Source organism: Myotis yumanensis, unplaced genomic scaffold (genome assembly GCF_028538775.1).
Source record: "Myotis yumanensis isolate MYYU_CA2020_CCGP unplaced genomic scaffold, mMyoYum1.0.hap1 SCAF_8, whole genome shotgun sequence".
NCBI classification, from domain to species: domain Eukaryota; kingdom Metazoa; phylum Chordata; class Mammalia; order Chiroptera; family Vespertilionidae; genus Myotis; species Myotis yumanensis.
In genome coordinates, this window is record NW_027223759.1 from 34,317,173 (window position 1) to 34,338,607 (window position 21,435).

Sequence of the window (21,435 nt, forward strand, 5' to 3'; positions counted from 1 at the left end):
GTGTGAAGGAGCAGGCTGCCAGTCATGTGCTATTTGCACACACGCTCCCCGGCCGCATCTGAATCTCAGGTTCAGTAAATGTCGGTGAAAGTCATTCTTAGTGATGTTTCTGCGGAGGCCGCCCAGGGGGAAGTGGGGCCGCGTCTGCTCGCCTCCAGGAAACGCTCCTTTCCTCGACTTGGTGAAATCTCTTGACGGTCGCTTAGTGGCTGATAAACACAACAACATATTTTCCTTGAATTTTCCAAAAATATTCATAATTATATTTGAAAAAGTTGTGTGCTTTGGGAAGTGAAGTAGGGAAACTGTTTTTAAGGCATTGAATTAATTTGCGAGTGCCAGTTTAGTTTACCAAAGGGCTGAAACTGCCCCTCACTGCTGGTGGTCACAGGGCTCCATGCAGCCACCATGTGTGACTTAAGGACCGCAGAGAGCAGAAGGCTTGTTTTAAGTCACCATGGCAACCAAAGCAATGTCACACCTAGACTTCTTGTAGGGCACTAAAAATGCCTTTGATTCAGCTGTTCTAACAGTAAATTGTGAAGGGGCTACACTGTTTCATTTCTTTGCAGGTGCCAGAGGCAGATTTTAGAGGAGGAGTTAAAATTGCTCTAACTGCTTCAGATTTTAGGAATTATAGCAACATCTGCCGTGGAAGTTCTCTTTAACATGATGGGATTTGTGGTGGCTGTCATTCTAACGTAATTCCTTTTGCAAATACATGAGCTCCTAGAAAGCATGATAAAAATATAATTTTGTTAAGATGTCCAGTATTGCCTGTTTTCTGTTTTTGTTGCGTCTTTCTTGGTTTTTAACTGGTTCTTGGCACCTCTCTTTTCTGCCGTTTTCCTGGTCCATCCTTACTCTGGCAGTCGCAGCCTGACCTGGAGCCTGGGGGTCCCTACGGCTGGGTGAGATGTTTGGGTGACTTGGCGTGTGATCATAACCGGCGGTGTCCTCACTAACCTCGTGGGTGTTTGTCTAAAAAGCCAAGTGCATCTTGGTCAGAAAAGACACACATGCCACCCACCAGTCTCTACCTGGGGGCCGCGGGCCAGAGGCAGGTGCAGACCAGAGTGCTTGGTCTTCTCTCTGGAGCCTCCTGGGCACCCTGTGACCCTTCTGGTTGGGTTCTGGGCCCCGATTGGCATGCACACACTGTTTGAGCACCAGCTGTTTGCCACACACTGTGCCAGCAGCTCTGAATCCCAAGGGAAAAGATGATGTCTTGCCTTCAAGGAACTCAAATCAGATCAAGAACTGTAGTTCCTTTAAAATATTAAATTTAAGGTCATTTTATCTCATAAAGTCCATTGTTTTCTAATCTGTATCCATTCAAATTAAACATACAACCGGGCTCCTTTGCCAGAAAGACCCCAGTTCCAGCAACAAAAAGAAGGCTTTCGGTTCAAATTCAAAAGTATTCTCTTAACGTCTATCCAGGAGTTTCTGTGCTGTCTGCTTTCCGAAGCCCATAAGCGTGAACCACACGGAAGAAAATCCCATCTCACCAGAAAGTGCGCTGGGCATGAACGTGGCTCAGTACTGCGGTTATGAGAGCGGGTCGCACACTCTTCGCTTTGGGAACTTTTCTAGAAGCATTCATGCTTTATTCATTCTATTGCATTTCCAAATTATTTAGCAAATGTCTGTGTTTAAAAATAGGTATTTTTATTTTTAAGTTGATAATGCCATCCACCCACCTAGCACCCCGGATCCCTGGAGCCTCCTAGTGGGGCTGCTGTCTCCACGTAAGGGCAGGAGAACTCAGGGCGTGGGTTGTCAAGGAGATGCTCGGTCCAGCCCAGCCTCGAGGTCCAGCCACTGGGGCCTGCTGTGGACGGTGGGAGGTGAGAAGCACCTCAATAGACTGAGAAAGCGCTCTTCCCAGCGTCTCCCGGGCCACCTTCCACAGTGACACTGGCGTCGAGAGCTTTTCTGTGACACGACCACTCTCGCCACCTTTCTATTCCTTAAGTCATTAAATGTATTGGTGACACGTTTCTAGATTTTTAGCCTTTTTGTTTCCAACTGAAAGTGAATTCCATCTGGGGCCCGGCCCAGTGGCGCGGAAGCGTGTATGTGTTGGGGACAGTCAGGAACACCTTCTGGCGCTCACTTTCATCTTCCGTTTCACTCCTTTTTACAACCAAGTTCCCAGCATCGGGGAGTGCACGCGGGAGTTTGATTTTGCCTTTCTTCTTTTGTTCCCCATCTCTCACTCCCTTGAAGGCGAGCCGTCTTTTGCCTTGTTAGAATAATAATCTCACATTGTCCATCAGAAAAGCTGACAGTTGAGTCTCGCGTGGGCAGGTGTGAAGTTCGCAGGTGGAAGTTCGTGGGTGCTTTGCGAGCACTGAGCGGTGGTTGTGCGCTTCCTGACTAATCACGAGTCACGAGTTAGAGCGATGGGTTCTGGTGAAGCATTAATTCTTGTGTCTCATTTCTCCTCTTTTAGAAAATGCTAACCTGTGCATGGCCAGTGCCCTCTCTGATAGCAGTGTGTCCCCATGTCTCTGCATGTGAGACTCACCCCGGGGAGCTCATCAAAATGCATGTTCCCGGGCCCCTGGGTTCTGATTTCCTGGGCCGGGGCCCACGGTCCTCAGAGGCAGCCCAGGTGACCACAGTGCAGGTGGCCTGCACAGCCCAGAGTGCGGGAAACGATTCCGTAGAACAGGCTGGTTGGACATCGGAGGTCTGACTTAAGGAAGTTCTGTCTGTGGACTTCTTATTCTGATTTTCAGCTCTCTTGACCCTACCACAGCACATAAAGCAGCCCCACCCATCAACATACAACACACAAAACCAGCTGGAGGAGCATAGCTGGTGTCTCTCAGAAGGTCCAAGTACCTGTCACTATAGAGGTGTGGTTAGGAGCCCATAGATTTGGGAATCTGTCCTAGGAATATATCCCCCATGACAGAATTCTCTTCCACCAGAAAAGGGTGAGTGTTCCCCAAAGCCCTCAAAGTAAGAGTTCCCTGCGTGGTCATGAAAGGCCGAAAGAAAAAGGGTGATGGGTGAGAGAGGACCACTCCCCGGCCCCCACCCACCCTCTGCTCCGTGCTGCTGGCCGTTAGAGAATGAGACCAAAAGGAAGACTTGCCTACAGCAGCCTGCGCTTCCTCAGCAGCAGTGGAGATGCAGTGTTTATATGTGAACCGCTTTTATTCCTCACTCATGATAGTACAGTAAAGGTTACCCAAAGTGGATCCATGTTAGCCTTCATGGTTACATTTTTTCCAGAAACTAGTTTTTAAACAGATAGCAGGAGAACGCACCTGAGGTCTGAAATATTCAAGTCCCTGACGCGCGTTTCCGGATCACATACTTTTTGTTAGTCTCTTGAGAGAAGAAATGAGACTGAGTAAAATTCCTGTCCATCTCTAAACAGTTTTTCTATTAAACTTATTTCAGAAATTTTAATATTTCCCCCCGAGTTTTCAAATTGAATGCTGAGGGATTTCTACAAACTCTGATCTAGAAACTTCAAGTTGGTCTGTTGGGTTTTTTTTTAGTCGTATCAGAAGTAAATACATAATTTGATAGTCAAGGTTCCGTGAATCTGGATTTATAATCTGTCCGGAAATTCGTTTACTTATTCTGCATTGATGTCGTGGCTGCAAAATACGGGCGAACGCCTCCCCTCCCGTTTTAATCAGATTTGACCCTCACGGTGGCCTTGGAAAGTATACGTTACTATGCACAACTCCGCAGCATAGGGAGGGGGGGGTCCGGGATTAAATAACTTAAGGTCACATGACAGAGTTTCTGTTTGGAATTTGGACTCGTGTCCGTGACCCCTGGTATCTCCCGCCTTTCTTGCCTGCTCTGTGCCCTGCCCCTCCTTTCTCTGTCACCAGAGCTGGTATGTCTTTGTCACTTGACAGCTGTTAATCAGCAGACATGTCCTTGTAGATGAATGAGCGCAGCTCAGACAGCCCAGCGTGTTGGGTCAGGGGAACTTGAACTGGGAGCAGAGAAGAGAAGCGGCAGGCAATGCTGAACTTGATCATTCTCATTTTCCTGGAGGACAAATTATGAAATCATAAAATATGTCCTCAGATTTTATTTTGGGGGGGAAAAATAGGAAGACTGGATGCATGAAAAACGAATGTAGACGATAGAGGATGTATCCTCCTATTTTTCCCTGACAAACTTTTACATTTCATTATAGATTGCATAGAAGCTGTATCTGAATTTTCTGAATAAAACTTCATAATGGGCCACGATTATCAGGGACTAACCCCAAACCCAGAACTGAATACTGACTGGCTCGGGCTGAACCATGACCCCCCTTGCCTGGCAGGCAGGCTTCATGCGCGCTGGGATTTCAGCAGCACGGCCATCAAGCTGGGAAAGAGAAGAAACTGCCCGAAAGCTACTGCGCCCAGGCCCATGGGCTTCATCCATAGGAGGGATTTTGCCTTAAGACTCAGATGCCCTGTAGTTACAAGTGACACTGAGTGGGCTTTCCTGGGGTGCAGAGGAGCAGATGGGAGGCAGAGGCTGTCCTGGGCTCTCATTCACCCTCTCCCCTTATACCTGGTTGGTTCTTCCTTGCTGATCTGTATCTGTCTATCATCTGCCTTCATTTGTGTGCTAATGTCACTTTCTTCTTTCTTCATTGAAACAGACAAATGGTTACGATGCAGAGGTATACGGATCACAGCCCCTGAGCAGAAGATCTGGCAGGGTTAGTACAGTACATTTGCATGGCACAGAATTCAAACAGGTTGCTGCGAAGCTTTTAAAAAATATTGCTCGATCTAGCTGCTTTTGTTTCTGTGTTACACTGGTTCTCTCCCCCCCTTCCCCCCCACCCAGCACATGACAGAATGAGAGCTAATGTTTTTCAACTAGGAAACATTCTCAGAATGTTAGTCTCCTGACATTCTAAGTGGTAGCGTAAGAGATTCATATTGATAAGAATCCCTAGGTTTAAAAGGTCTAGAACTAGAGATTAGCTCTTTCATTATTTTATGGCCCCGTATGTGTATAATGTGTATATTATGTATGTTCAGCTTTCAAATATGCTGAAATTGGACATTTCCAGCCTTCCACGTTTCTAGTTGTAATTTTAAAGACGGGCAGAGCCTGTGTTTTCCTGGATACCAGCGTTGGAGGCAGACGGGAGTCATCCTGGGGGGCTAGGGAGTGGGCGGAGGGGACAGGGAAGGGACCAAGTAGGAGCCGGGGAGGCCTGGGCATTTACCAGGGAGGTCTCTGTGCATTTCAAAAGGCTAAACTGCCTACATTTTTAATTGTTTCATGACCTGCTGCAGATCTGTCGTACATTAAATTATGTAAACTCTTCCTGTACTTAATGTTTGCTTCACTTTCTTTTACTAGTTGTGTAACATAATATTTCTTTAAATTTATCTTAATTATATTAAGCTATGTCATAAGTAGACTTAAGTTCTGTGGTCAGGTTTCAAAGGGGTCACCCAGACCCACGTTAGCTTTCTGAAAGGGCTGATCAGGTTTCGCCTCCTGCCTGTTAGGGATTGCATATACTCTGTCTCTTGTCCACTTTTCTCCTTCCAGGCTAAGAAAACATTCTCCCGCTTACAGGCTGCCTTCCTACTTACGTGCTTTTTGCACAGACCTCCTGTGGCCTTCCTCCAGTCTGTTACGTGTTTCTTTACGTTTCTGTCCACTCTGGGACAGAGCACGAGGCCCACCATCGTATCCTGTAGCCTGTGCCCTGCTGGCCCTCAGGACAAGAGCCACAGGGTCTCTGAGGGCCCCAGTCTGCCCGTCGGGGCTGTATTGACTAGTTTGCAGCTTTTCACCCTCAGTGCATCGGTTCATCGTCATTGATCACGAAGTCTTATCGTTGAGAGTTGGAAATTGCTGTAGAAGCTCTTTAGCCTAACTTCAGGCCAATATCACCTTCTTCTCTAGAACATCCCACGTGTGGTCGCCACGTTTTGTGACAGGACAGGGGGACATCAGGCTCCGTGTTCTACAAATACAGCCAAATATTTTAATCTCTGGTTTTTATGTTATTGGAATAAAAGTCTGCTTTATGAGTTATTAAGATTTAAGTAATGCCTCTAGAAATACAAAAGAACTTGATTGTAAAACTGTGCACTGCAGAGTAAAATTGGATATAAAACTGATTTAATAAGTAATCAAGAAGTATGATGATTGAAGAACCAATAACCTACATCTAATGCAGCAAGCAGCATGGCTGGGCAGATCCAGGGCAGAACTACCCCCCCCCCCCCCCACACACACACACTGAGGGTGAGCTTAGAGAAAGGCTGGGTGGGTTGGGAAGCTTTTAGATGTGGGGAATACCAGTGTGGGAAGGAGTAAATGACCAGACTGAAGGTAGGAGTTTGGAAACATTCTACAAGGAACTCAGTCTCCATAGGGGGACCGCTTGATGGTTTTGATCCCCACCTCATGCCTGCATTTGTAGCATTTACAATCGCCTCCCCATCTAAATTCTGGGTTGGTTTCAGGAGTTTTTAGAGTGTATATCCCATAAAACCACAATGACGGCTGTAGGCCAGTTGCTTTCTGTGGCTAGTGGTTCACAGATGGAAGGGGTGGCTCTCTCCAGCTGAGCGGGAGCCCTCGGGGTGCTGGCCTGAAGGAAGATTGCAGAATTTGCATCCATGGAGTTTTAGGTAGCTAAGAAGGTATGTAATACTGTAAGTCTAGATAGCAGGTGACAGACCGTCCACCGTAAGATTTAGTAAGGAATTACAAATAATACTAGAGGTGGGAAACTGTGAAAAACAGGAATAGTGACACTGCAGGGCATCACGGAGACGTCAACACTGGGGCGTGAACGATAGCTCAGAGCCTCGTGTTCTGGGCAGCAGGTCTCCGTCCTCCCTCGGATGGAGGGCTAATGTGGTGTGGTTGTGTGCTCTGTGTTTGCCTTTGACCGGGACAGGCGGGCTTTGGGGACGACGGTAAGGAACTGTGCATCACTTACAATGTCTTCTTTGGTGCCCAGAACTCCACCTACAGCGGTGACGGCAGATCCTCTACTGTGTCCTCGTCCAGAGAGGAGAAGTTGGTTCGTTTCCATTTAAATCTTTCACATCCTCTCTCCAGAAACGACAGGTTCTGTAGCATGCAACCTCGTGTGTGTGAATTCCGCTCTTTTCTCTTTTAACATCTTCTTTACAGATTTTCATTTGGGTAGATTGTAAAGTCGGTTGTTGAGCAGTAATTAGTATGATAGGTTTAATTCAGATGAATTGTGCTGGTCAGCTGGGTACAATGGAAGGAAGTATTTATGTGGCTGTTTGGTCGTTAGAATTAATCAGAAGGAAACAAAAAATAAGAAAGCTTGAACGTCTCTCCTCGAAAGTCCCCGGAAACAGAATTAGTGTTAGGGTGCATGCAAACTTGGTGGCAAGAAAATCAAATCCAAATCCACAAGTCTACACAGCAGAGTGCCTTCCCACGGATGTGCATCCGTTTTGATAGGCAAATAGTCCTCAATAGTTTAAGGGCCCTGGGAGGTGAGGCTTGCTTGTCCTAAGTCAGGTTCGTGTTCATAGCAAACACGGAGCTCGTGTAGGAAGGAGGATCACAAATGTTAGCGTTTACGTCTGGAACAGAAGACGGGCCCACCTGCCCGATACACCTGTGCGGCGGGTGACAGGGAGAAACTCATTTTGCCAGGAAGTGTCATAACTAAGAAGTGTGCTCACCTTAAGGTGTAAACAGAGGGGGGAAAAGATCGAATAAGCGGAAAGTAACCAGGTAGAGCCACAGGAGTCTGTCTCCTCGCCTCTGTCATGCCTGGTCCCCTCCTGCTTCCTGCGTTTGCCTCTGGTGGGGTCGGGGGGAGGGGGGCAGACATTGCTGGCAGTCCCATCACTTGCTCACTCACTTTCCAAATGCCCACCGCTGCCTCCCAGCCCTTGTAGTAATCAACGCTCCAGCCTCACTCCGGGCCTCTGTACCTTTCTTCCCCCAAGAGTTTTGAGTGAGCTCTAAGCAGCAAAATATGGGTGGGTTTTAACACCTTATTGAGTGTTAAACTATTGATGGGGTTTAACACTTTAAGAGTTTTGTGGGTATTATGTGCATTTTCTTAACTCCGGGGAATTTTTGCTATTACAAAGAGCACTTTGTCCTTCAGAAAACTTCCTGCTCACTCTCCAAGTGGAGATGCTTGCTCTCAAATAGAAGATGGTGGTAGAGACCCAGTGCCCACCAGTGAATTATTCACCACAGTTCAGCATGTGTCTGACTCACTTACATTCATGTAAGAGAAGTAACCACACCCCCGGGGGGAAGTCACAATGAGAGCTGGCCATTTGGAAGCATAAGGCTCGTCGGCACTTCCCTGGGGCATGTGTCCCACCATCACGCTGCCCGACACCTGTCACTCGCCCGCCCTCAGCATATCCCCGCCCGTTGCTGGGCTTTTGAATTTTACTTAAATCTAATAACAGGAAGCTATCAGTGCAGTATGTAGCACTGAAGACTTCTCTAAGGAACATCTCCCGCTGTTCACGTCGGAGCAAACCCCGCACTGGACCGTGCAGTGTCCGGAGGCGCTTTCTCCCACATGGCGACGTGGGCCCTGTGCTTTCAGCCCTGGAACAAGTCTCACCATTTGCACTAAATATATTAGGCAGTTTCTCCCTGTCTAGCCCGGAATTCCACTTGCCTGCTCAGGTCATTTTGGTACCTCTTATTCAAGGTGTAGGGGGGCAGGCACAAGTTATGGGCCTTGAAGGGGTGGCGGGCATCTTAAGGTGCCACCCAGCTACCTGAATGGAACCACTCCACCTTCAAGGGCGGCCCTGTACTTGTCTGATTGGAGCACAGAAATGAAGCAAAGAACGTCCTCTCCCAGGGTCCTTTCTTTTGGGTAAAACATTTTATTTGGGGAAATTATTAATTTATAGAGTAGTATCCCCCAGCAATAACCTCTAGACCAGCAGTTCTCAACCTGTGGGTCGTGACCCTTTTGGGGGTCAAACGACCCTTTCACAGGGGTTGCCTAAGACCATCGGAAAACACATATATAATTACATAATGTTTTTGTGATTAATCACTATGCTTTAATTATGTTCAATTTGTAACAATGAAATTGGGGGTCACCACAACATGAGGAACTGTATTAAAGGGAACTGCATTAGGAAGGTTGAGAACCACTGGTCTAGACCCTTGGTCTCAGAATTACAGCGCTGACTTCGCCATGTCTGTGGTGAGTTGTGGACACCTGCTTTGTGCGAATTACCCAGGAGGCCACGCCAAAGACCATTTCCAATGAAATGTTCCGCTACAGAAAATGAAGGTTGATATCTCCGCAAATTCTTGGTTTTGAGCTTTTTCCCACCAAACTTTAAAAATCAGATCTCCAATTACAAAGACGTTCAGCGCCCCTGTGGTCTTGCTGCCGATGAAAAATAGTGAGATCTGGTTTGCCTGTGTGCAGATTCGGAAGTCCTGGTGTGGTCCCCACCGTAGTTCGTCAGTTAACGGGACCGTCTTTATTTCCTTCTGATCGTCCTTCTGTCTCCCGCCCCCGGCAGTGCATGCCCGTTACCGATTTGGTTGTAAAAAGTGGTTTTGTGTGAATGTACAATGCAGTGTGCCTTGGAGATGAAACGAAGCCGCAGCCTCGTCCCCTCCGCTGTGTTCTCTGATTGCAGGGGCCATCCTGCTCTGACCTCGGCCTTCCCCGCGGTGGCCTTGCGCCCCAAGTCCTGTTCGCCCAGAGTGGAAGCCGGGTCTGTCTCCCCTTCTCACGTCCCTGCTTCCTCCTCCTCCTCCCCTATGTGTCATCCACGGCTGAGTAAATGTGTGGACACTCACCCTCTCCCACATGAACTCCCAGGAGCAGAGCCCAGCAGTGGTTTTCATTCACTGACTTGCTAAGACTTTTCTCAACTGTTGAAAGCATTATCGCACATATCTTCAGACCTTATATAGAAAAGAGGGATTTAGGAAGAAGGAGGCTCTAGCGAATGGGTCTTTTCAAAAGCTTGGGGCCCCCAAATTGGTCTCTTGGGTCCCTCCTCCTCTTCCAGCAATTGTTCCCCATTTGGGGTTTCATTTGTTTTCTTAAAAAATATTTTTCTCTGGTTGGTGTGTCCAGGAAGCAATTTGGAAGGCTTTGGGGCATGATCGGCCTCCTCCGTCTCTGAGGAGGGTGGACAGCCCTGTTTCTTTGGCTCACGCTCCCCTGGCTTCCTGTTTGCACGGGCCCGCCTGCAGGTCAGCGGGTGCTGGGCCTGTGAGCTGCAGGGAGGTCCTGTGGTTCTCACACCAGGAGGCCCTGTCAGAGCCCCCAGTCATGGAGGCTGAATTGTCCTCTCCTTGTATTGTCCTGTCCCCCACGTCGCTGAGTGACTCATCCCTGGTCATGCACATTCCAGGACTGGCCCGGTGGCCCTGTGCTGCCGGCTTTCCATGGCCTGTGCCTGGAAATGAGTCACGATGCTATTCTGGGGCTCAGTCTGCGGCCACACCAGCCTTCACGTCCCAGCACACCCTGCAGGGCTCTGGCTGGCCAGCAGCCGCAGGCCGACAGCTCCTTGTGTGTCGTGAAGGCTGCTCCCGGCACCCTCTGCTAGAAATAAGTGCACTGCCGCTCCCTCTCCCTGCGTGGACGTGTGTGGATTAACACTCCTCCGTGCTTTCTTAACCTGGGGTTTGACTGCGGGTTTGGTTGCTCTTGTGGGTGTTGTTTACCTTGTCACCATTCTGCCTCATCCCCTCACACCTTCTTCCAGGAATACCTGGAAAGAAATGACGAGAAAATAGTCATATTTCAAAGATGCTGGGGAAGTATAGTGTTTTAAAGTTAGCAATCATCTTGCATTTCTCTTCCCTGTAAACTTGCGTTTGTATCTATCAAATACTCTGAAAACATCGACTTCTTCTAACTGTTGCACAACACCTTGGCTGCCATGCTAACTGAAAGTACCTGATTACCTGGCTTGGGATGCGTTGCCCTTTTTGTCAAGACTTTTAAAACCTGCCGTTTACTTCCATCCTCCAGCCCTCCTGTCTGTACAGCGCTGCCCGGCCAGCGGGGAGTTCCCGGGTGCGTGTGCTCCAGGCCCCTCTGCCCGCCCCGTCATGCCCCCACTGCGCGTGCACGCCCCACCCCGAACACCTGCATCTGTCAGCAACCCCGCTGGGAGTGACCTGCCGGTGACATGGCACTCACACTTGCATGGTGTCTGTCACCTTTGGCCAGATCTGGGTTCTATTCTCCCCACAGCCGACAGTAACTGTCACCGGCTTCCGTCCCCAGGAAGGCAGTGTTTGTCTAGCCTTGCTGGGCAGGAATGGAGCAAGGCAGCGTTTACTCAATTCATTGGCAGAAAGAAAGGCGGTTTTTTATTGCTTTGGTGTAACATTAACAGGTATTAATCTGTTGTGTGCTGTATTACCTTGGAAATTTCCAGTTTTAAATACAAGGTACTTATGTGAGTGGGAAATATTAAATATTCAAAGTGGGCTATGCTGAGTGGTTAATAACTTTCTGAATCTCCACCAGATTGCACACTTGTGAGTTAGACACGTCACTGGCTGAGCAAACCAGCTGTGTCAGGGGAAACAGGAAATGAGAGGCCCTTTGAGCTGGGCAAAGGCTGACATGGCCATTCACGGTATTGTAAACTGTTACCCTCGGTGTTTCATTACATGGGATTTTCATGTTCATCAGATACTCTGTTTCCTGGTTCACACATTTTAAATAATTATAAAAATCAAACTGCAATTAATGTCCTATTTTGTTCCAAAGCCACTTCATATTAGAGTCATTTTCTGAACGCCGGGTACCAGGATGCCGTGACGAAAGTCAGGATGTTTGAATGATCTGCTCAGCTAACTCTGGGCCAACAGGTTCTCACTCAGTGAGGCGCCTTTTTCAGAGCCATAGATTGAAAAAGAACCTACTGGTGTCAGCAGAAGCTAAACATCTCTCCCTTGGGTTTTGCACATCCCTGCCCTGCTCCCCAGCACTTGCCCTGCCTGGGGCGGTAGCTTTGAGCCCTCCCTGCATGCCTTCCCTCTCGGTGTCTTTCAGGACGCGCTCCCGGCAGGTGCCGGTCTGCCTCGGCTTGTGTTTCGGAGCTTTCTGAGCTCCGGGAGAGAGGCAGGCGCCCTGTCCTGACAGTCTGTTTTCCACAGGCGTCTGTGTTCGGGGACGGCAGTCTCGGTGGGCCGCGGCGGGGAAGCGCCTCCGGTTCCTATGCTGTAAGGCGCTGTCTGTGCTCCCAGAGCTTCCTCCCGTCTGCTGCATGGCCTGGGGGGCTTGCCCGGCACCGTTCCAGCCCCGGGGACAACGGGCCGAGGTCACAGGGAGGAAGGACTGTATCGTCTCAATTTCCCACGTACGACGGGGCATGGATAATGGGAATCACGAAGCCTGTGGACGTTAGTTCCATGTCCTCACTCATTGCAGTCACAGGGAGGAGACTGACCCGGACTGAGCTCCATCAGCTCTCTCCCTGCCACAGGCAGACAGTACGTACGTAGTGAAGGGGTTGGTCTTAGGAGGAGGAAAAGGAGACCCAGACAGGCCACCTGTTATCTCCACCTCTGGATCGTTGAGGACGATGAACACGTTCAAAGACTCAGAACAGTACACGTATGCCATTTCCTCATTTTGTTTTGCCTTCCCCCCCACTTCAAAGGATTGGAAATGGTATTTCAGTAAAGGTGTGGTCGTTGTACACGAAATACTTGTTGAATGAAAAAACTGGGTGAGTGAATGAGTGGGTGATGGAGGTGAGCAAATAGAGAAATGAACAGTCGGTCCGGGGAAGCGAGGGAGCTAAAGAGCCCCTCCCACGGACCAGTGGCAACAGAGCATCAGCCCTAACCAGCCCTCCCCGTGGTCAGCAGTTCTGCATCCCAGGGCACCCCCCACAAAGTCCCATAAAAATGCACCACGCCCCACGGGCAATAAAATGGCTTCCTAAGAAATACTTGAAAGTGTTTTTCTAATTTCGCTTTCCAAAATGATTGGCTACTTCATAAATTAGTTACATAATCCAATTTTATGATTTTTTCTATTTCTCCAATCATCATGAATATTCAGAGATTCTTACAAAGTAACCAGTAACACCTACAGTTTTCTTTTAGAATGTGATTTTCATGAATATTATATCTAATAATTAACTAATATCGCATTAGTTTTCGTTGACATCTAATTAGACATTTACCAATTTTATATTGCATAACGTTTTTCATGTGGTGGAGCCCGCTTTTCCCAGTCCTTAGGTATTTGTGTAGGCCAGTACAAAGTTCATAAAGCTCATGGGCGGAATAGCTTTAGGTCATGTGTGATGGACAAGTGCCACTAAATGACTTTCTTTTATCAGAAGAGACAGCGTACTCATTCTTTAAGAGAATGAGATTTCCCCAAGAGCTAAGGTTCCTGTGGCCCAAGTAGAACTTCTGGTGTCTGGTGGGACGTGTGCCGTAGATTCTCTTTAAATGCTGCCTCTGTAGCTGGACTTTTCTGGAGCAGCTGACCTTGGCCTTCAGAAGCAGTAGCTCCTGTATGTCCAGCCTCCGGTAGGAGCGGCTTTCCTGGAGTGAAGGAAAGGAAAGGCCTTCTCGTCCCTAAAATAGGGCCGCGTGCCCCTGGTATCACACCATGCAGACAAATTAGAGAATAAGAAGAAATTCTTCCCCCGCTAAATAGTGCCCTCCCACGCGCAAGGAGCTCAGCACGCGTTTGTTTCTTCAATGGAATAAGTTGAACCCTGGGGTCGAACTTCTCGGAAGAGATCTTGGGGCGTCAGCTCTGTTCTCAGCAGCAAACCAGCTGGCTGAGTGGGAGGAAGGTTCAAGAGCTCCCACCTCCCACCCCCATCTCACCAGCCTCACGGTCCCTCTCCACGTGGACAGGGGGCCCCTTTCCGGGTGGGGCTTGGTAGAGCTCCCCCAGGCTCTCTGCCCAGAGAGAAGCTGTGGCCACTGATAAATACACACATCTTGTGAGCAAGCTCGAGGTCCACCCTCTCCAGAACCCCGAGAGCGACCTCAGAGCCCAGGCTACCCCCAGCCTGCCCGGGACAGCCTTGCTCTAGGACAGTGATGGTGAACCTATGACACGCGTGTCAAAGGTGACACTCGAACTCATTTTTTTTGGTTGATTTTTCTTTGTTAAATGGCATTTAAATATATCAAATAAATATCAAAAATATGCATCTTTGTTTTACTATGGTTGCAAATATCAAAAAATTTCTATATGTGACATGGCACCAGAGTTAAGTTAGAGTTTTTCAAAATGCTGACACACCGAACTCAAAAGGTTCGCCATCACTGCTCTAGGAGGACCCCTCTCACCTCCATTCTCCCAAGACCTTAGCCTCCACCACAAGAAGTATTTACAGCTAAGTGACTTCATTAGCATGAGATCGAATGACTAGTTCTCGAAAGTAGAGCTGTCTTGCTTGAAAACCTTGCTGCTTTATGCCTCCCTTGCCATCACTAAGCCGTGTGCGTGGTGCAGGAAGGACGCATGGCTGCGTGTGAAGTGGCTCTCGGTTGTTTGACACGCCAGGCAGCGATCAGGAACCGTGGGCGTTCTTTCTAGCAGAAGAGTGAGAGGCAGGCGGGGAACGCCCACCGTGCGTCCTCCCTTAGCCCTCGGTGCCTGGTGTTGTTGGGGTCCTCACTTCCCGTCACAGATGACAGGCTGAGTCACTTTTCCAAAGTCTCATGGCCACCAGTAGATGGAGCCTGGACTGGAACTCAGATCTTTCCAACTTCCCTCAGCCACTAACTCCCAAACACAGGCAGCTCCAGGGCAGCACGCGGACCATCGCGACAGTTTCTGCCTAGGAGTCGGGGCAGCTTGGGTCAGCAGTAAGCTCAGAACACTCTGCCTTATCTCTGCACCCTGCACCAGGATGCGGGTGACAGGAACTGGCAGGACTTGTCTGCCGGAGGAAGTCTCCTCTCTCATATCCGCAAACCCAAAGGCGACGTCTTCTGCCTTAAGGTTCAGGTTAGGTATTTTCTTTTATTTTGCACAGTAAAGCTACAAGAGGAGGCTAGTGATGCTGTACATTTCTCGTATGTCCCGCATGGCCACGGTTCTTACAGACCATTGTCTGTGCAACTGAGACACTGTCTTGCCTGTGAGTGTGTGTGTGTGTGTGTGTGTGTGTGTGTGTGACTAAATGAAATTTTTCATTCAACAAGTATTTTCTGAGTGCACGCTACATGCCAGGCCTTACCTGGTCCCTGGGACTCAGAATGAGATCAATGCCGTCCTCACCCTCAGTGAATCACATCTGCTGGGAAAACAGGCCCGTGAAGAGCTGGTGTTTAAGATGGCGATGGCGAGCACCCCAGCGCTCTGGCCCCTGTAATGTGCGTGGGGTAACGCTTGCGGGTGTCCCGGTGGGTGCCCTGTGTCTGTGTCGGGAAGCGCCCCCCGCAGGGGCTGCTCCTCTGGCCGGGCCAAGCCTGCTGGACGCCTGTGATCCCATCCTGCCGGTGGGGCATCCAGCAGGCTTGAATTTGAAAACAACAGCAACAAGGAAACATGAAACGTATCTAGGATGAGGACAAACGTGACCACAAATCAAAGTTGAGAGGGTGTGGCCTCCAGATAAGTTGGTGGCGTTTTCCTTTCCCGGGAGAGGGTTTAGGTAGGGGACAGGCAGATCGATGCCTGTCTTTGGTCTGAACCTGAACTCTTACTGTGCCTCCACTTGGGAAGAAGGCAGAGAAGCCAGCATTCCCCTTGCCCAGCGCCGGGCCCGTGTCTGCTCTCCGCGCTCCGTGCGGGGCCGGGAGGCGGCTCCCGTTCTCAGATGTCCTTTCCACAGCAGTGAGGCGGCCCTCTGCACCCACCAGGCGCCACTCCACGCCACGTCCACAGGAGCTTTGTGTCACTTCCTCCTTACTAACCAGGCGATCTGTGTTCTTCTGACGTGATGACGAATGATTTCACTCTTAGTGGGCATTCGCTCAGTGGGAAGCCTGCTCCATGCTCACCTCTCCTCTGCATTGCACGGGGCTGCCTCTCAGCTAACAGCCCTGGGTGGGGCCTCCGTCCTCTGTGCATCTCCGCTAACCTGTCCCTTTCTCTCTGCCTGCCTGCGGCCCACCGGGCTGTGCACACAGCCCTCGGAGCACAGCGGCCACCTCAACTCCAGCTCCCGCGCCTCCTCCAGAGCCAGCTCGGCGCGGGCCAGCCCAGTGGTGAGTGTGCCTCTGTCTGCTGCCTCTCTCCCTCCTCACCTGTCTGTCCTCTGTCCGCCTCCACAAGCCTGGACGCAGGAGGAAGTAGCAAGGCCTCTCCTTAATCTGTTATGTCTAAGTACAAACACAAGTGGGGGGCGGGGGGGCGCTACCCAGTTTGGAGTATTACTATTTGGTGATCCCGGAGTTGCATTGCGGAGTTTCTGAAGGACTGGGTGAGGGCTGTTTAAACAGCGGGGCTGGGAGATGGATCTTACTGGGAAGAGGGAGCTTTGAACAGTGGGGGGAGTGTAGTCATGTGCATCAATGTGTTGTTTTTTATGATTTGAAAACTGAAAGGGTTGACTTAACATTCTGTTTGACATGTTACTTGTTCGACTCGGGTGGTTTTTACACGCGGTGTGGGCCTGACAGTCCATGGCATCCCTAGCTGTGCTCGGTCCCCGCCAGCCCGCCACCCCGGGGTCTCAACCTCTTCAGTGTGTGCGACACCACAGGATGCACTCCTGTTGGTCACTCGGCATGGAATGACCTGTGTTTTTCTTCGGAAAATAAGGGGCCCTACTATCTAGTCCCCATCCTTTGAGTGTCATTATTACGTGTTTCCTGGAGTCTTTGGAATATTAGGCGCTTTCACCTCATCGGATGCTCTGTATGTGGCTGCTACACATTCTTTGAACAATAAGGGATTTACAGGGCGGTTTTGCCCCGGGGACTCCTGGGGATGGGGGAGGCTGGCCGTGACCAGGGGAGGGGTGTTCAGTGAGCAGGAGTGGGGCCACAGTAAACCCTGGACACAGGAAAGAAAGCTGGGCAGCGTGGGTCCGTTTTCTCCACTCCTCCATCATGGAGACGCTCGAGTGTGGTTCTGAACTCAGTTAGGCCGTGCTCCTGGCAGTCCGAGAAGAGGCCTGGAGCTGAGCTCTCCATGGCACACGTGGCCCACGAGCACTGGTGGCTTGTATGTTCTTTAAATTAGATGCAGTCTTTTAAAGTCACGAGGGTCCCTACCAAATGCAGATGTCAGCTGCTTCTGGGGAAGCAGACAAAGGGACCCCTGGAGACTGGGCCCATATTGCTGAATGGGGTGGGCGGGCGGCCTCCGTGCTCCCTCCCTGGGTCCTGCCTCCGTGCCAGTCACCTCTGGGCTTGCACTGGTGTGTTCCTGGTAGTGGAGAAATGTCCCTCTCCACCACTTACCTGGCGGGGGTGAGAAAACAGCCGATGGGTCAAGGCAGTGGGTGTTAGAACAGAAGATGTCCCCAGCGTGGGCTGCAGCACCACCTCTGTGCCCGTGTCACCTGCCCACCCACCCTCACCGCCACTGGAGCCTCCCACCCATCCTGGAGACCAGGCGTGAGGGGACCAGGAGAAGCCGCGTCCTGAACGCACTCGGCCGGGCGGTAAGGACACCCCTCCAGGCCAGGTGCTCATCACTCGCCAGCACCCATCGGGCAGGAAGAGCGAGATACTCAGCTGTTCAAGATCATGTAACTTCCGTTTTTAAAATCTGGCAAATCTGCTTCAAAATGACCAAAGGGCACTATTTTTGAACTCAAATTCCTGCTGACTGAGGCCAGCACACCTGCCGGCCCCCAGGGCGAGCCTCCTCCCAGCTTGGCTCTTCCCTAGGTTTTCACACATCAACTCACCTATGTGAAACCTTCCGACTCCTCGGAAGAAACATTCTCCATGGAAGTTAATGGCAAGCCGATCCTCCTTTTGGAAAGAAGTAGTCACCGTTGACCAGCGAAGTCTGTGGCTCCACTTGCAAAGGGCCCTGGCCCCTGAGCACTCGGAATTGTAAAACCTGTGATTATCTGATGTTCAGGTTTATTCAGGCATCGTGATGACGCCACAGAATAACAGGTTCAACCTAGTCAGACTGAAGAGACTGAAATCAGATACAGATTTCTTTGTCAGAAGCTTCTAAATTGTGACAAATTTACTCCCATAACACTGTTCTGCGGATGACCATAAGCCTAGGGGAGCGTGTAATGTGCCTGGTGTCCCTGGGGTCTGGTGACCAGAACTGGGTGTCCCTGCAACTGAGGCCCAGTGAGGTCCCCAACCTTGGGAGCTGTGGGTGGGGTTGCAGCTTTTTCTGCAAGTGCCATCAGGGAACGAAGCACAATGGGTGGAGGGCCCTCACCGTTCTAAATCTCTCCTTTTAACTGAGGGTCTAGCTGAGGAGACTTCAGACTGCACTGGCCCCTTCCGCCAGTTCCAAAACTCACGGCCGGGCAACCAGTTGTTTCTTGAGAGGGACTGTGCAGTGACATTGTTTCTGTGACCCCGTGGCCCATTCAGGGTCGGGTTGCTGGCTGGGGGGAGGGGGGGTTGAGGAAAAGTCCTTTGTGCCTGGCCCCTGTGCCTGTGCTGGGGTCTCTCTGTGCCCACAGACTGTACTCTGTGTCTAGGGAGGTAGGCAGGCCAGATGGTGTATGGAGACCCTGAAATTTTACACCTCACCAGACGCTGTGGTTAAGTGAGTCTGCATAGTAAACTCATTTATAGGATGTTAGAAGGCTGGAGTTAAATATTTAATGTACTGCTTTAAGCATTTGTTTTTCAAAGGAAGAGTTGCCATAATTTAAAATTTCACAGAAATATTTTTAGAAGTGACTCTTTCCAGTAGATTTTTAACAGCTGTTTTTATATGCACCCAATTGTGGCTGAAATCCTGCTGTACGTCGTTCCTAAACCTGTTACTGTGAGGTGGTCACACTGACCTACAGTGTTTAGTATTGCTCAGGAAATGAAAGTCATGAATGCAATAGGCTGCAAGATATGTGGCCGCTGTCGCCCTTCCACGAATGAGGACCCTGGTGTCCGCAGACGTCCATGCTGGTGTGGCCGGCGTGTCCCTGGTCTCACTGCTCATGTCCACACCATGTTGTCGGGTTCCGTTCATCCCCCTGGGCAGCAGCCACCACACTGTTCCTCTGTTTTGACTCTTTTTTTTAATTTTTTATTTTAATATATGTTATTGGTTTTTCACAGAGAGGAAGGGAGAGGGATAGAGAGTTAGAAACATTGATGAGAGAGAAAGATCCATCAGCTGCCTCCTGCACGCCCCCCACCGGGGATGCGCCTGCAACCAAGGCACATGCCCTTGACCGGAATCGAACCTGGAACCTTTCAGTCCGCAGGCCGGCACTCTATCCACTGAGCCAAACCGTTTCGGCTGTTTTGACTCTTTGTATATTATTTCCAGAGGTAAACTGCTATGCTTTGTGTCAAAATTAAACACACCATCTGGGTTACGTTGTTTGGGGGAGAAAGGAAGGGACTGCTTTATTAAAGTGGGTGCAGCTGCCTGACAGCTTGGCGCACTGCCATCTAGTGGGAGCCCGGGGCACTGCAACAGCTTCATGCTGCTCTGTCCATTTCCCTGGGGGCTCCAGGTACTTGTGTCTCAGGAAGGCGGGCAAATACCACCTGTCCCTTGTCACTCGGAAAGCAGACAGAACACATTTACTCTAATATGTAGAATAGAGATTGGCAGCAACAGTTAGGCATAGATTGGCTATAACTTCCCTTGAGAGCGTCATTTTTCTACGTGGCCTCTATTAAAAACATATCAGTGTTCACATTCTGAGTCCATTACATATTTCAGAGCAAAGGCTTTTTTAAAACTAGTTTAAACTTGTTTTAAAATTAAAGAGAAAACTCTGATTTTAGGGGGTTTTTTCTTCCTCATTTGATCTTTTGCAAATTACAAACACAATATTTGCGTTTTGGGTACAGGTGAAATGACGCAGAGCAAAGCTGGCCTAAAGTCCCCATGTGACCAATACTTTTGCTCTGTGTGTGTTCTTTCTTATCTTTCTTGCAAGAAATACTAAAAAAATAAAATGTGGAGTCCTTTTATAGGGACAGATACCTTTGTAGGTGAACGTAGGATTTCTGGGGCTTCGCTTAGCTACACAGTCTTTATCTATTGCTGATGACCAGTCAAAAAAGCTACCATTTAAACCACAAAGCTAAGAAGCAGCGGGCTTCTCCAGATAGCTTGACGGTCTATTAAATGGGGCCTCCTTCTCCCACTAAGAGTTAAGTTACTCTTTTTATGTTCATCTCATTATTGTTTGTTCTGCAAAATAGCTTATTTGGGGGATTGAAGGCCTTGGGCCCAGCTGGTTTAATGAATTGATTTCCAGCAGACCAGGTGCTTGACAGTTAGCTTCTCCTTGGTTATTTGAAATGTTTTTCTTTATTGTTGACAGTATTACAGATGTCCCCTTTGTTTGTTTTTCCCATTGACCCCCTCCATCCTGCTCCCGCCCCTCTCAGGCCTTCACCACTCTCTTGTCTATGTCCATGTATGCGTGTAAGTTCCCCAATTAATCACTGCCCACCCACACACCCACCCCCACCTTTCCTCTGAAATTCGTCAGTCTTTTGAAATTTTCAGGAATGTTATTCCCAAGTGGAGAGAAGACCCACCCCTGAAGGGCTAAAGTCATCACAGCTCAGAACTTGGGTGCAGGGTGGTGAGGTAGAACCCTCTCGATCGAGGCCATCTCGATTCCCAGAACATCTAGTCAGGCCGAGGTGGCACGCACATCTGAAAACATAACAGTTCTAGATGTGCACTCGTACACGTACAGGTGGTGTGGCACGCGGCTGGAGCGTCAGAGCTCCGTAATGGGATGTAACTGCCAAGTTGAGGAGTGAAAAGGGCGCCTGCAGGCGAGAGTTCTGGAAAGCTCCCACGAGACACCGTTTTGCCCTGGTCTCTGGAGGACAGCCGGCTGTGGGCACAGGAAGGAGAGTGCTCTGGCACAGGGAGCGCCAGGATCTGAAGCCCCACCCCAGGGCATGAGGCTGGCCCGCCCTCGGTACTGCCCCCTGGCCGGAGGGACAGACGTGGTCTCTGCTCTTGTTTCCCCTCCTGCTCTTCCGACACTCAGGAGACTCAGAGGAGAGCAGAGTTCCTCCTGGAAGCCCAGGTGCGGGCGGGCAGGTGACAACAGGTGCTCTGGGAGCCAGATCCCGGGGTGAACTTGGGTCTGTCGAGCTTGGCCATTCTGAGCTGAGAACTGGTTTGGAATTGCCTGCTTTTGGAAAGACCGAGCATGTTGTCAGGTTTCATTCACCCCCTTGGTTGGTGATTAGCTGTCACGCTTTGCTGTGTCATTTTACTGGTCCATTCAGGCATCCTCCTCTCAGAGAGCAAGTTGAGGTGCAGGTTTGGAGGAGAGAAGGTGGCAGGTGGTGAGCCTTCTTGGTGGGGGACAGGCTAGTGAGGGCCTGCAG

The 21,435-nt window shown here is 49.8% G+C and overlaps 1 protein-coding gene across 28 annotated transcripts in view; it reads left to right on the plus strand.

The window, feature by feature from the left end:
* LRRFIP1 (LRR binding FLII interacting protein 1) overlaps positions 1-21,435 on the plus strand; it is a 115,173-nt gene that overhangs the window by 67,428 nt on the left and 26,310 nt on the right. For 8 of the 28 annotated variants that reach the window (XR_011472411.1, XM_070422506.1, XM_070422504.1 and 5 more), the window contains exons 7-13: positions 873-911; positions 4,640-4,699; positions 6,980-7,042; positions 9,645-9,722; positions 10,997-11,041; positions 12,136-12,201; positions 16,096-16,173. The exons of 9 other annotated variants lie outside the window; for them this stretch is intronic. Coding sequence is in view for 18 of the 19 variants with exons in the window: in XM_070422506.1 (XP_070278607.1) it covers positions 873-911; positions 4,640-4,699; positions 6,980-7,042; positions 9,645-9,722; positions 10,997-11,041; positions 12,136-12,201; positions 16,096-16,173 (429 nt within the window). In the remaining variant the exon portion in view is untranslated. The remainder of the gene's footprint in view (positions 1-872; positions 912-4,639; positions 4,700-6,979; positions 7,043-9,644; positions 9,723-10,996; positions 11,042-12,135; positions 12,202-16,095; positions 16,174-21,435) is intronic. 11 more of the 28 variants (XM_070422505.1, XM_070422482.1, XM_070422493.1 and 8 more) reach the window with 9 other exon arrangements.